At 45.0% G+C, this 15,577-nt stretch overlaps 1 protein-coding gene across 1 annotated transcript; it reads left to right on the forward strand.

Moving 5' to 3' along the window:
- Positions 1 to 1,610: 1,610 nt before the first annotated feature.
- LOC106569659 (microtubule-associated protein 6 homolog) lies at positions 1,611 to 14,749 on the forward strand. The gene is made up of 3 exons (XM_014141220.3): positions 1,611 to 3,508; positions 4,360 to 4,684; positions 13,993 to 14,749. The coding sequence occupies exons 1-3, from the start codon at positions 2,763 to 2,765 to the stop codon at positions 14,068 to 14,070; spliced, it is 1,149 nt and encodes a 382-aa protein (XP_013996695.3). The 5' UTR covers positions 1,611 to 2,762; the 3' UTR covers positions 14,071 to 14,749.
- The last annotated feature ends 828 nt before the right edge of the window (positions 14,750 to 15,577 follow it).

Consider the following 15,577-nt stretch of genomic DNA (forward strand, 5'->3'; position numbering starts at 1 on the left):
CATCCTTCTCAGGGACCGGGCCATTGATTTAGTGGCAATCCGTGATTCAAACTGAGTTTCCCAGTGTGTGAGTGGCCTGTACCTTGATCAACTGGTTTATACGACGTGGGTCTGCAGATATGGCCTTCCCGAATCTTCTGACCCCTCACCAACGACCCCTCACCAACGATCCCTCACTGCCCAGGTCCACCATCATCCTCTGACCCCTCACCAACGATCCCTCACTGCCCAGGTCCACCATCATCCTCTGACCCTCTCACCAACGAGCCCTCACTGCCCAGGTCCACCGTTATCCTCTGACCCCTCACCAACGATCCCTCACTGCCCAGGTCCACCGTTATCCTTTGACCTCTCACCAACGATCCCTCACTGCCCAGGTCCACCGTTATCCTCTGACCCTCTCACCAATGAGCCCTCATTGCCCAGGTCCACCATCATCCTCTGACCCCTCACCAACGATCCCTCACTGCCCAGGTCCACCGTTATCCTCTGACCCTCTCACCAATGAGCCCTCATTGCCCAGGTCCACCGTTATCCTCTGACCCCTCACCAATGATCCCTCACTGCCCAGGTCCACCGTTATCCTCTGACCCCTCACCAATGAGCCCTCATTGCCCAGGTCCACCATCATCCTCTGACCACTCACCAACGATCCCTCACTGCCCAGGTCCACCATCATCCTCTGACCCCTCACCAACGAGCCCTCATTGCCCAGGTCCACCGTCATCCTCTGACCCCTCACCAACGAGCCCTCACTGCCCAGGTCCACCGTCATCCTCTGACCCCTCACCAACGATCCCTCACTGCCCAGGTCCACCGTTATCCTTTGACCTCTCACCAACGATCCCTCACTGCCCAGGTCCACCGTTATCCTCTGACCCTCTCACCAATGAGCCCTCATTGCCCAGGTCCACCATCATCCTCTGACCCCTCACCAACGATCCCTCACTGCCCAGGTCCACCGTTATCCTCTGACCCTCTCACCAATGAGCCCTCATTGCCCAGGTCCACCATCATCCTCTGACCCCTCACCAACGATCCCTCACTGCCCAGGTCCACCGTTATCCTCCGACCCTCTCACCAACTAGCCCTCACTGCCCAGGTCCACTGTCATCCTCTGACCCCTCACCAATGATCCCTCACTGCCCAGGTCCACCGTTATCCTCTGACCCCTCACCAATGAGCCCTCATTGCCCAGGTCCACCATCATCCTCTGACCCCTCACCAACGATCCCTCACTGCCCAGGTCCACCGTCATCCTCTGACCCCTTACCAACGATCACTCACTGCCCAGGTCCACTGTCATCCTCTGACCTCTCACCAACGATCCCTCACTGCCCAGGTCCACCGTTATCCTCTGACCCCTCACCAACGAGCCCTCATTGCCCATGTCCACCGTCATCCTCTGACCCCCTCACCAACGATCCCTCACTGCCCAGGTCCACCGTTATCCTCTGACCCTCTCACCAACGATCCCTCACTGCCCAGGTCCACCGTCATCCTCTGACCCCTTACCAACGATCCCTCACTGCCCAGGTCCACCGTCATCCTCTGACCCTCTCACCAACGAGCCCTCACTGCCCAGGTCCACCGTCATCCTCTGACCCCTCACCAACGATCCCTCACTGCCCAGGTCCACCGTCATCCTCTGACCCTCTCACCAACGATCCCTCACTGCCCAGGTCCACCGTCATCCTCTGACCTCTCACCAACGATCCCTCACTGCCCAGGTCCACCGTCATCCTCTGACCCTCTCACCAACGAGCCCTCACTGCCCAGGTCCACCGTCATCCTCTGACCCTCTCACCAACTATCCCTCACTGCCCAGGTCCACCGTCATCCTGGAGGGTCTTTGGGTTTGGAGAAAAGCATATCAGACAGTAGAGGGACTTGGAAAGTTAATCTTGAACCAGTAACCCAGCATTTAAAGGGCAAGCACACTGCCTCCTGTGCCATAAATCTCAGTCCTCTTGGCAGGGACCATACGATGCTATACATACAGACTCACAGTACATGTCAGTGTGCAGCAGACAGGACCCAACGCAGACCAATCAGGTCTCCACCGCACGGGGAGGTTTTCACACGGAACGAGCTGACTGCAGTTACTCACTTACATTTTTTCAATGTTTTTATTTAACCTTTATTTAACTAGGCAAGTCAGTTAAGAACACATTCTTATTTACAATAACGGCCTAACCCGGACGATGCTGGGCCAATTGTGCGCCGCCATATGGGACTCCCAATCACAGCCGTATGTGACACAGCCTGGTTAAAGAAGCTTTGTCAGAGCTGTGATGTGATTTACGTCTATACTTCAAGTTTACACCATATCGCCCCCAGCCTAATGTCGGTTTCCGGTTCAGAGAGCCACAGCCTACATGAGTTTGATTAGTAATAATGGGCTGTGCTGTGCATGATGGAACCCTTATCTAGACTACAGGTTTGGAATGAGAGAGGATACAGAGCCTGTAATGAAAAAACGTAACCAGAATAGCAATAGCACAGTTTTTCTCTCAAGCTGTACTAGGTCGGCAGGCTTCCTGTGTGGATTAAGACACCTTGGAGCTGATGTGGGATATGGCTTGGCCAATGTATGTCAATCTAGGGATGAGAAATGCGTTGTATCCCGAATTGTCCCATTATCCCAACTGTTACACCGAGTAGATTTAACGACTGCTAGCTGTCTGATGTAACGATATCAAACATAACATCATACTCATTTTGGTGTCTTGAATTTACGTTTACGATGTTACGTCTAGTCTATGATGACAGCTTTTCGACCGCGCACTTGCTGCTCTGCTCCATCCTGGCATTCCAGAGTGGTGGCATGGAGGACAGCACGCTCGCGCAGGTTTCCAGGAACGGGCACACACAAGGCGGCACTTCTGAATGTAGCTAACATCGGATGTGTTTGTTCCTTATTACATTTTTTCTCATTTTCTTTGATTAGTCTATTACTTTTTTACTTGAACCAAATCGCCATGGCTTGGCCGTGCATAAGCAGAGTGTGCTGTCTGGCTCGGTTTTGGAACCAGTTTGATAAATCCGATCTTTCATTGCCACTGACCATCCAGAACTACTCAGACATCGCCGACCAAGAGGTGCGATCCGTCACCAGGCAGGTACCGACGGACCGGGTTCTGACGCACAATTATTCTACTCCGGACCACCGCGGATCCCCCCAGACACCGGGAGATGCCCCGGGCACCCGGACATCAATGAGAGGCCGGAGGGAAGCCAACTTCAAACCCCGGGAGGACTACCAGCGACCCGGTGTGCCGTTCTCGAGTGTCACCCAGTACAAGCAGGATTACAAACCCTGGCCTATTCCGAAGAAGGAGAATTTCCCCTGGATTAGCAATTGTGGAAAAGGGGGCAACGTTGGTTCGGATAGCCCAGTAAACAGTTACCCCAATGCGAGCCAGACGAGAGGGGACAGGGGAGAGAGAGAGGAGCTGGGCATGAGGTGGGGGGAGCAGGGGACGGGAACAGCTAAAAGCTCTTACAGGTAGGTTCCATCACTCTGAAGCTGTCCTTTCAGAACCATTCTGTTTCTTTCATTTCAGCACCTGGAGCTGTCCACTCTCTCATAAACCATTGATAACTGCGCTCTAACCTAACGATTTCATTAGTCTGCTTCAAGTTATTGTTTTCTGAAATTCGTTAAATAATTGTTATTCATGTACAGTGGGCTATTGACTCAAATGTAATCTGCAGTTTGTATAATTATGCAATACCTTTTGAACGGAAATTGCCACCAGGCTAGGTCTTGCAGTTCAGTGTGTGTGTGTGTGTGTGTATTCATGCAAAATACATTAGATGCATTAAGTGTCATGCTACAGAAATAACCAATAGTTTTAATCTGAACAGTAGGCTGCTGCTAAAATAGAATCACAGCAGAACGCTTTCAATTATTAATAAACTCACACACATTTGATATCCCCTTGATTAGAGTGCATGATTAGAGACCAAATTAAAGCGTTTCTGCAGTTTGATAATCCTCAACATCCAATGGTGTTTCTTTATGATGACAGCATGCCCCGCCCCATTCTCATTTCCCAGAAGCACTGAGCTGAAATCTCATGCGTCATTACCAGAACCTACCAGGCTCCTGTACCGCTCTGCTCGAATCCCAATGGACATCATTACCCTTAATCGATGATAAGCCTCATTAGCTTGTTTATGCTTTGGTTAGTCTGATTTACACAACAATACAGAATTTGCACAATTGTATATGTAAAATAGCCAACAGTATAGAAGAGCATAAAGCCAATGGAAATTTTTTTGCAGTGTTTGTAAAATAACAATTATTTTCAGACCATGGGAGCGCTCCCTTACACTTCCATCTCCTCCTTGTAGACAGGAGTACCGGCCTTGGACAGGGGCAAGACCAGCCAAGACCACTAGGAAACAACGTCCCCCTGCCCCGTACGCCAGCCCCCGGTCGGGGGTCTCCCACCTCCCCAATGAGACCAGCTACCAGGCCGCCTACAGCGGAGCCAGGGAGGCTTTCAGACACACAGAGCTTCACCAGAGGGACCATAATACCACCCCCTCCATCGCCACTGTCCCCAAGACCACTGTAACCCTACTCCAGCCTTCCTCCACCCCTATCACCAGCACCGGCCTCCAGCAGAGCAGCCTGCCAGAGAGACCCAGCCTCAGTATAGGGACCATGGAAGAGGTGAGACAGAGGACAGAGTTTCACAGTTTTCAGGGCATAAAACCATCTTTTTCCAATGTTATTCAAAATGGTCCGAATCCTTGAGATGAGCAAAGTCTTAGTGGCAGCATCTCGTTCTATAGAAGTCATTGTACACATCTGTGATAATGCCCTATTCTTTAGGTAGTACTATTTCAAAGGCAAAGTCACTTGAAAGACATAGAATAGACACTGTAGAGACACAAAGACACTGTGCGGGGAACATAGGGTAAGGGTATGGTTAGGGACATTGTTCCAGCCTGGTCCCAGGTGTTCCCCGTGGTGCTGAGGCATCTCTAAGAGTGATCCTGTGATCCTGTTCTGTCCTAAAGCTGCTCAATGTGTCCCAGCTGTTTCAGATTATGACGCCAACTGCCAGGCCTATGACATTGACCTGGTTAGAGAGGAGCAGGCATTACATACAGAGAAAAGAAAGTCAATAATATTCAGATATTTGGACAATTAGGATTTGGAGACTCAAATCACAGAGGTTTTGTGTCAGAGTGGGTTCAGGTGGAGAGAGAGAGAGAGAGAGAGAGGCGAGGTGAGAGAGAGAGGCGAGGTGAGAGAGAGCAGCAAGGTGAGAGAGAGAGGCGAGGTGAGAGAGAGATTGAGAGAGAGAGAGAGAGAGAGAGAGAGGAGGCGAGGTGAGAGAGAGAGAGGCGAGGTGAGAGAGAGCAGCGAGGTGAGAGAGAGAGGCGAGGTGAGAGAGAGATTGAGAGAGAGAGAGAGAGAGAGAGAGGCGAGGTGAGAGAGAGAGAGGCGAGGTGAGAGAGAGCAGCGAGGTGAGAGAGAGAGGCGAGGTGAGAGAGAGATTGAGAGAGAGAGAGAGAGAGAGAGAAGTACTGTAATTCTTTCCTGTTTTGATCCCAGCCCGCCCCCTGTTCTCTCCCTGGGGTAGTTCAAGGCAGACGTTGTGTGACAGGGAGTGGAACTCTTTAGGGAATCTCCTGGGGTTTAATGCCATCCCACCTGCCTCGCTTCTCTGTGCCATCTGCCAGCGGCGACTAGGAGAGAACGGGCTGAGCCGACTCGGCTTTCTGCTTTCACTCACTGTCATCTATGCCAGAGAGATTGGCATAGATTAAAGAAAGAAGAAACTCCTGCACACTGCTTGCTAGGAATTTTCCAGTTTTAAATTTAATAGCACGTTGAAACAAAAAAAAGTGAAACTTTGAAAGCAAGCAATGTGGAGGAAAGTCTTTTTTTGAACCTTGTTTTATAAATATTCCAGCGTACCAGAGTGTTAGTGCTGTAGATGTGTTGGTACATTTCTTTTCAGGATCAGAGAGAAAGAAAATAAGAGGGAAGAAGATTCTTTCCGGTCAGTTCAAACTTTCTTTGGATGTTCTTTGGGAAGATAACATTTTCTAAAAGCAAAAACATGCTCCACTATAGCTTCCCAAAAAGCCACCATTAAACGTATTCAACTTTTCAGCCAGTCACATGGGAGAACATGTTTTAGCCTCCAAATCAGATACAGAAGGCCAGTGCATAGCCAGTCTAAGCCAAACGTTGTAGAATGCCAGTACAACAGTTTGACAGGCCACAGGGTTTAATAATATGACACGTCATCTGTAGGTCATAGTCTATTAATTACCATGGCCCAGAAATCAGTGTGAGATGTGTGTTCAGCGTGAGATGTGTGTGTTCAGCGTGAGATGTGTGTATGTGTGTGTTCAGCGTGAGATGTGTGTGTTCAGCGTGAGATGTGTGTATATGTGTGTTCAGCGTGAGATGTGTGTGTTCAGCGTGAGATGTGTGTGTTCAGCGTGAGATGTGTGTATGTGTGTGTTCAGCGTGAGATGTGTGTGTTCAGCGTGAGATGTGTGTGTTCAGCGTGAGATGTGTGTATGTGTGTGTTCAGCGTGAGATGTGTGTGTTCAGCGTGAGATGTGTGTATGTGTGTGTTCAGCGTGAGATGTGTGTGTTCAGCGTGAGATGTGTGTATGTGTGTGTTCAGCGTGAGATATGTGTGTGGTCAGTGTGAGATGTGTGTATGTGTGTGGTCAGCGTGAGATGGGTGTATGTGTGTGGTCAGCGTGAGATGGGTGTATGTGTGTGTTCAGCGTGAGATGGGTGTATGTGTGTGGTCAGCGTGAGATGGGTGTATGTGTGTGTTCAGCGTGAGATGGGTGTATGTGTGTGGTCAGCGTGAGATGGGTGTATGTGTGTGGTCAGCGTGAGATGGATGTATGTGTGTGTTCAGCGTGAGATGGGTGTATGTGTGTGGTCAGCGTGAGATGGGTGTATGTGTGGGGCCAGGGTGCATGCAGGGAAACGTACAGCTCTACCTGATGGCTGCTATGTAAGATCTGTTTCCCCCAAAAATGGGTGCAAAGGATTTAACTCCTGCCCTGAAAAGTAGACATTAGATACGAACTACAGGCTATCTGCTATGGTCATCATGTTGGACCCTCTCTCTGTTCAGCCCCTCACCCATCAACCAAGCCCTACCTCAGTGTACCGCCCCCTCTACCTACTGACAACAACCTAGTGCTCTATTGTTTTCATCCTTCACTGAGCAATCTGCCAACACAACGCAAAACCCAGGGGATCGATATTAAACAATACAGTCCAAGCCTCCACACACTGCCAAGTCATTTTTGCCACCCCCACCCACTGAGCTCTCTGACCAAGCCCCCAGGCACGCACACATCCACTTGATCCACTTTCTTCATAGCATTCACCCATCCATCACAGCAATTAATACTGAAGTCCTCATTATGCTTTTGAAAACAAAATCAATAAACTTTATTATGGGGAGGGAGAGAGTGATATACACTACCCTTCAAAAGTTTGGGGTCCTTGCTTTTGAAAGAAAAGCACATTTTTTGTCCATTAAAATAACATCAAATTGATCAGAAATACAGTATAGACATTGTTAATGTTGTAAATGACTATTGTAGCTGGAAACGGCTGATTTTTAATGGAATATCTACAGAGGCCCATTATCAGCAACCATCACTCCTGTGTTCCAATGGCACGCTGTGTTAGCTAATCCAAGTTTATCATTTTAAAAGGCTAATTGATATTTAGAAAACCCTTTTGCAATTATGTTAGCACAGCTGAAAACTGTTATTATGATTAAAGAAGCAATAAAACTGGCCTTCTTTAGACTAGTTGAGTATATGGAGCATCATTATTTGTGGGTTTGATTACAGGCTCAAAATGGCCAGAAACAAAGAACTTTCTTCTGAAACTCATCATTCTATTCTTGTTCTGAGAAATAAAGGCTATTCCATACGAGAAATTGCCAAGAAACTGAAGATCTCGTACAACGCTGTGTACTACTCCCTTCACAGAACAGCGCAAACTGGCTCTAACCAGAATAGAAAAAGGAGTGGGGGGCCCCGGTGCACATATGAGCAAGAGGACAAGTACATTAGAGTGTCTAGATTGAGAAACAGACTCCTCACAAGTCCTCAACTGGCAGCTTCATTAAATATTACCCACAAAACACCAGTCTCAACATCAACAGTGAAGAGGCGACTCCAGGATGCTGGCCTTCTAGGCAGAGTTGCAAAGAAAAAGCCATATCTCAGACTGGCCAATAAAAATAAAAGATTAAGATGGGCAAAAGAACACAGACACTGGATTAAGGAAGATTGGAAAAAGGTGTTATGGACTGACAAATCTAAGTTTGAGGTGTTCGGATCACAAAGAAGAACATTCGTGAGATGCAGAAAAAATGAAAAGATGCTGGAGGAGTGCTTCATGCCATCTGTCTAGCATGGTGGAGGCAATGTTATGGTCTGGGGGTGCTTTGGTGGTGGTAAAGTGGGAGATTTGTACAGGGTAAAAGGGATCTTGAAGAAGGAAGGCTATCCCTCCATTTTGCAACGCCATGCCATACCCTGTGGACGGCGCTTAATTGGAGCCAATCTCCTCCTACAACAGGACAATGACCCAAAGCACAGCTCCAAACTATGCAATAACTATTTAGGGAAGAAGCAGTCAGCTGGTATTCTGTCTATAATGGAGTGGTCAGCACAGTCACCGGATCTCAACCCTATTGAGCTGTTGTGGGAGCAGCTTGACTGTTTGGTACGTTAGATGTGCCCATCAAGCCAATCTAACTTGTGGGAGATGCTTCAGGAAGCATGGGGTGGAATCTCTTCAGATTACCTCAACAAATTGACAACAAGAATGCCAAAGGTCTGCAAGGCTGTAATTGCTGCAAATGGAGGATTCTTAGACAAAAGCAAAGTTTTAAGGACACAATTATTATTTAAATAAAAAATAATTATTTTTAACCTTGTCAACATCTTGACTATATTTCCTATTCATTTTGCAACTCATGGGGCGGCAGGTAGGCTAGTGTGAAGAGCGTTGGACCAGTAACCGAAAGGTTGCTGTATCGAATCCCCGAGCTGACAAGGTAAAAATCTGTTGTTCTGCCCCTGAACAAGGCAGTTAACCCACTGTTCCCCGGTAGGCTGTCATTGTAAATAAGAATTTGTTCTTAACTGACTTGCCTAGTTAAATAAAAAAAAATGAATGTATGTTTTCATGGAAAACAAGGAAATTTCTAAGTGACCCCAAACTTTTGAACAGTAGTATATATAACACCTACTCATTGAAGGGTTTTTCTTTATTTTTACTATTTTTACATTGTAGAATAATAGTGAAGACATAATCTATGAAATAACACATATGGAATCATGTAGTAACCAAAAAAGTGTTAAACAAATCAAAATGTATTTTATATTTGAGATTCTTCTTGGCATTCTCTCAACCAGCTTCATGAGGAATGATTTTTCCAATGGTCTTAAAGGAGTTCCCACATATGCTGAGCACTTGTTGGCTGCTTTTCCTTCACTCTGCGGTCCAACTCATCCTAAAGGTGATTGTGGATGCCAGGTCATCTGATGCGGCACAACATCACTCTCCTTCTTGGTCAAATAGCCCTTACACAGCCTGGAGGTGTGTTGGATCATTGTCCTGTTGAAAAACAAATGATAGTCCCACTAAGCACAAACCAGATGGGATGGTGTATTGCTGTAGAATGCTGTGGTAGCCATGCTGGTTAAGTGTGCCTTGAATTCTAAATAAATTACTGCTAGTGTCACCAGGAAAGCACCCCCACACCATCACACCTCCTCCATGCTTCACGATGGGAACCACGCATGCGGACATCATCTGTTCACCTACTCTGCGACTCACAAAGACACAGCGGCTGGAACCAAAAATCTCAAATTTGGAATCCAGACCAAAGGACAGATTTCCACCGGTCTAATGTCCATTGCGCGTGTTTCTTGGCCCAAGCAAATCTCTTATTATTATTGGTGTCCTTTAGTAGTGGTTTCTTTGCAGCAATTCAACCCTGAAGGCCTGATTCACACAGTCCCCTCTGAACAGTTGATGTTGAGATGTGTCTGTTACTTGAACTCTGTGAAGCATTTATTTGGGCTGCAATCTGAGGCTGGTAACTAATGAACTTATCCTCTGCAGCTGAGGTAACTCTTTTCTGTGGCGGTCCTCATGAGAGCCAGTTTCATCATAGCGCTTGGTGGTTTGTGCGACTGCACTTGAAGAAACTTTAAAAGTTCTTGAATTGTTCTGCATTGACTGACCTTCATGTCTTAAAGTAATGATGGACTGTCATTTCTCTTTGCTTATTTGAGCTGTTTTTGCCATAATATGGACTTGGTCTTTTACCAAATAGGGCTATCTTATGTATACTACCCCTACTTTGTCACAACACAACTGATTGGTTCAAACGCATTAAGAAGGAAAAAAATTCCCCAAATTAACTTTTAAGAAGGCACACCGGTTAATTGAAATGCATTCCAGGTGACTACCTCATGAATCTGGTTGAGAGAATGTCGAGAGTGTGCAAAGCTGTCATCAAGGAAAAGGGTAGCTACTTTGAAGAATCTAAAATATAAAATACATTTTGATTTGTTTAAAACTTCTTAAGGCTAGGGGGCACAATTTTCACGTTCGGATGAAAAGTGTGCCCAAAGTAAACTGCCTGCTACTCAGGCCCAGAAGCTAGGATATTCATATAATTGGTAGATATGGATAGAAAACACTCTAACGTTTCTAAAACTATTAAAATTATGTCTGTGAGTATAACAGAACTTATTTGGCAGGCGAAACCCCGAGGACAAACCATCCAGGATTTTTTTGTTGGTTTCAATGGGAACCTAGATTTCTGTGGCACTTGGTTGCAGTTCCTATTGCTTCCACTAGATGTCAACAGTCTAGAAATTGGTTGATGTTTTTCTTTAGAGAAATGAAGAAGTACGGCTATTCAGAACGAGGGTCCAGCCTAGTGCTCTCTAATGTTTTGATGCGCTCTCCAGGTCACTCGCTTCACGTTGTTTTTATCCGGTATTGAACACAGTTTATGTCGTCTTAAATTTGAGCGATTATTTACGTTTTAAAATACCTAAAGTTGGATTAGGAAAGTTGTTTGAAATGTTTGGACAGCGTTTACAGGTAATTTATTAGATATTTTGTAGTCATGTTGCGCGAGTTGGAACCGGTGTATTTTCTGAATCAAACGCGCCAAATAAATTGATATTTTGGAGCTATAACTACAGAATTTATCGAACAAAAGGACCATTTGTGATGTTTAATGGACATATTGGAGTGCCAACAGAAGAAGATCTTCAAAGGTAAGGCATGAATTATATCGTTATTTCTGACTTTTGTGTCGCACCTGGCGGGTTGAAATGTGATTTTCATGTGTTGGTATGCTTGGCGCTGTCCTCAGATAATCGCATGGTTTGCTTTCGCTGTAAAGCCTTTTTGAAATCTGACACTGTGGCAGGATTAACAAGAAGTTAATCTTTAAACCGATGTTTAACACTTGTATGTTTTATGAAATATTATTATGAGTATTTCTGTTTTTGAATTTGTCGCGCTGCTATTTCACTGGATGTTGTCAAATCAATCCTGTTAACGGGATTGGCGCGCGAAGGGATCACTAAGAAGTTAACACTTTTTTGGTTACTACATGATTCCATGTGTTATTTCATAGTTTTGATGTCTTCACTAATATTCTACAATGTTGAAATTAGTACAAGTAAAGAAAAAACCCTGAATGAGTAGGTGTTTTTCAGCCCTGCTGGAGGACATGGCTTGAGCTTTTCAATGTGATATAAAATGAGAGTTTTTGTACTAAAACAGATGAATAGGGCAGGAATGGGGATGTGGTTTACAATGGGTTAAAGTGCATAACAAGAGGATAAAACAAAGCATTATGCTAATCACACTCCTTTGCACCCCTTTACTCTCTCACCCACTCTCCTTTCACCCTCCCTCTTTTTATTGGCTCTCTCCTGCCTCTTTCCCTCTCACTGTTCCGTTAAATGTGAACTTTTCCCTTTTCTCACAATGCGTCTGACTACAGGCACGGTCATGAGCCGAACCAACAGGGTTCTATCAAGTGAGGGAGGGAGAGAGAAAAAGAGAGCAAGAGAGAGAAAGAGAGAGAGAAATAATGGATTATTTGCCATTTTGTTAAAGTGTGATGCGATGCAGTGGGTTGCAGACTTTTCAGTGTGAATGTAATTTAGGAGAGGCAGACCTGGCTGCTGTACCGAGTGGAATACAATGTGTGTTGGAGAAGGGAGGGGGTGGACACACCCACAGAGACACATAAACACACAGGCAAGCAGACTCTGAAGCACGCACCAGACAAATAAATATTTTTGAAGCCGCAGTTTGACAGATTTCATGTACAGACACAGCCTCTCATCCAGCAAATAGTCATATTACATTTTCTTTATTGGCCCAAGAGACTGTTGCTGAGACTACAGACCTACAATTTAGAAAAGTATGCTTTGATCTCAAGTCAAACTCTGCCAAGTACACCTTCCATTGTACCACTACTAGTCAACTGCATTGGAAAAGGCAGATTCATATCTAGTCATCATATCAAGCCTAGAACATCCTACTGGGCACAGACGTCAATTCAATGTCTATTGCACTTTGGTTCAACGTAATTTCATTGAAAGGACGAGGAAACAATGTTGATTCCACCAGTGTATTCCCAGTGGGATGTTTCTTGATGGATGCAGCATGCAAACGTCCTTTCAGGGTCGAGTGAAATTCCATTAATGTAGGCTAAATAGGTTCCGGCTGGATGTTATTTCAGAAAGTCTGGCATCAGCAGCATTTTGCAGTGATGAATTCTGTCTACTAGTCCACTGACAGCAGTGATGAATTATGTCTACCAGTCCACTGACAGCAGTGATGAATTCTGTCTACCAGTCCACTGACAGCAGTGATGAATTATGTCTACCAGTCCACTGACAGCAGTGATGAATTCTGTCTACCAGTCCACTGACAGCAGTGATGAATTCTGTCTACCAGTCCACTGACAGCAGTGGTGAATTCTGTCTACCAGTCCACTGACAGCAGTGATGAATTCTGTCTACCAGTCCACTGACAGCAGTGATGAATTCTGTCTACCAGTCCACTGACAGCAGTGATGAATTCTGTCTACCAGTCCACTGACAGCAGTGATGAATTCTGTCTACCAGTCCACTGACAGCAGTGATGAATTCTGTCTACCAGTCCACTGACAGCAGTGATGAATTCTGTCTACCAGTCCACTGACAGCAGTGGTGAATTCTGTCTACCAGTCCACTGACAGCAGTGATGAATTCTGTCTACCAGTCCACTGACAGCAGTGATGAATTCTGTCTACCAGTCCACTGACAGCAGTGATGAATTCTGTCTACCAGTCCACTGACAGCAGTGATGAATTCTGTCTACCAGTCCACTGACAGCAGTGATGAATTCTGTCTACCAGTCCACTGACAGCAGTGATGAATTCTGTCTACCAGTCCACTGACTGCAGTGATGAATTCTGTCTACCAGTCCACTGACAGCAGTGGTGAATTCTGTCTACCAGTCCACTGACAGCAGTGATGAATTCTGTCTACCAGTCCACTGACAGCAGTGATGAATTATGTCTACCAGTCCACTGACAGCAGTGATGAATTCTGTCTACCAGTCCACTGACAGCAGTGATGAATTCTGTCTACCAGTCCACTGACTGCAGTGATGAATTCTGTCTACCAGTCCACTGACAGCAGTGGTGAATTCTGTCTACCAGTCCACTGACAGCAGTGATGAATTCTGTCTAGCAGTCCACTGACAGCAGTGGTGAATTCTGTCTACCAGTCCACTGACAGCAGTGGTGAATTCTGTCTATTAGTCCACTGTAGCTTATCTCATATACTGTAGCTTATCTCCTATTTGAACAGCAGAAGACCTGTATTGCCTGTGGTTATCTTTCAGTAATCCATGTCATGTTTGTGTTATTGCAGGAGCAGTTGGTGAGGACCAAGCTCTCTCCCAACCCCTCTGCAGTGTTTCAAAGCAGATCTAGGATTTTCAACATATGACAGACTTTCCAACTATTCTACTGGTTACCGGGAGACCAAAGAACCAATGAGGGGAATGTTCTCTGTCCATTCCACACTACAACAGAATCTATGCAGGGAATGTACAGCTTAATGTAACCAGAAAGGAAAACCCTGTACAGCTTAACAGTGCAGTATAGTAAATCAGAGACTGAATGACAAACCAGATGTCAAAATAAATGACAAACCAGATGTCACAAAACAATTTTACAATCCTGTTCTATTGCTATGAAAATCGTATATATGCATGTAACACGCTAGTTTGAAGTCAAGCTTCTTTTGCAGTATTAGACACTCCAAGACAACATGGCTGCTCTGTAATGTGTGTCTGTGTGTACTGTATGTATATGTATGTGCACCTGTTGAGATGGAATGATTTGTGTTTAATCCTTTTCTGTATATACTGTTGGATCTATTGAAATGACAAGGAGATGACTTTTGTGAAATTTATGCTGAAACTGCACTTAGTCCAGAAAGTAAGGTGTTCCTTTGATCTCTGCAAGTATTTTATGAACAGAAACAAAAAAATATATTCATACATTTTTATTCAATTAGGTAACTATTTTGAGAAAGTAATTGTTCCGGTGTTTATGTTCATTTTGTAAATCTGTTTAAGAAACAAAAAATTGTTAAATATTAAATGATGTACAGTATATTACAATAAAAGAATATCAGGTTCTTATCTCCATCAGGTTCTTAACGCCTTTAGGGTGTTTACTCCATCAGGTTGTTTACTCCATCAGGTTCTTAACGCCATCAGGTTCTTTACTCCATCGGGTTGTTTACACCATCAGGTTGTTTAATCCATAAAGTTCTTAACTCCATCGGGTTCTTAACTCCATCGGGTTCTTAATGCCATCAGGTTCTTTACTCCATCAGGTTCTTTATTCCATCAGGTTGTTTAATCCATCAGGTTCTTAAATAAATCAGGTCCTTTACTCCTTCAGGTTCTTAACTCCATCAGGTTCTTAACTCCATCAGGTTCTTAACTCCTTCAGGTTGTTTACTCCAAGTTATTTACTCCATCAGGTTCTTAACGCCATCAGGTTCTTAACACCATTAGGTTCTTAACTGCACCAAGTTCTTATCTCCATCAGGTTGTTTAATCCATCAGGTTCTTAAATAAATCAGGTTCTTATCTCCTTCAGGTTCTTATCTCCTTCAGGTTCTTATCTCCATCAGGTTATCTACTTCAGGTTCTTATCTGCATCAGGTTATTATCTCCATCAGGTTCTTAAATCAGGTTAACTCCTTCAGGTTGTTTAATCCATCAGGTTCTTTACTCCATCAGGTTATTTACTCCATCAGGTTCTTATCTACATCAGGTTGTTTACTCCATCAGGCTATCTACTCCATCAGGTTCTTTACTCCATCATGTTCTAATCTACATCAGGTTGTTTACTCCATCATGTTCTAATCTACATCAGGTTCTTTACTACATCAAGTTCTTATCTACATCAGGTTCTTTACTCCATCAGATTCTTTACTC

This window comes from Salmo salar, chromosome 14 (genome assembly GCF_965601325.2).
Source record: "Salmo salar chromosome 14, fSalSal1, whole genome shotgun sequence".
In the NCBI taxonomy this organism is placed as follows: domain Eukaryota; kingdom Metazoa; phylum Chordata; class Actinopteri; order Salmoniformes; family Salmonidae; genus Salmo; species Salmo salar.

Bases quoted from the DNA above. Each gene is read 5' to 3' on its own strand.
- LOC106569659 (XM_014141220.3), top strand. From the start codon at position 2,763: ATGATGACAGCTTTTCGACCGCGCACTTGCTGCTCTGCTCCATCCTGG. The intron at 3,509-4,359 runs GTAGGTTCCATC...TCCTCCTTGTAG, and splicing joins ACAGCTAAAAGCTCTTACAG to ACAGGAGTACCGGCCTTGGA. The intron at 4,685-13,992 runs GTGAGACAGAGG...GTGTTATTGCAG, and splicing joins GTATAGGGACCATGGAAGAG to GAGCAGTTGGTGAGGACCAA.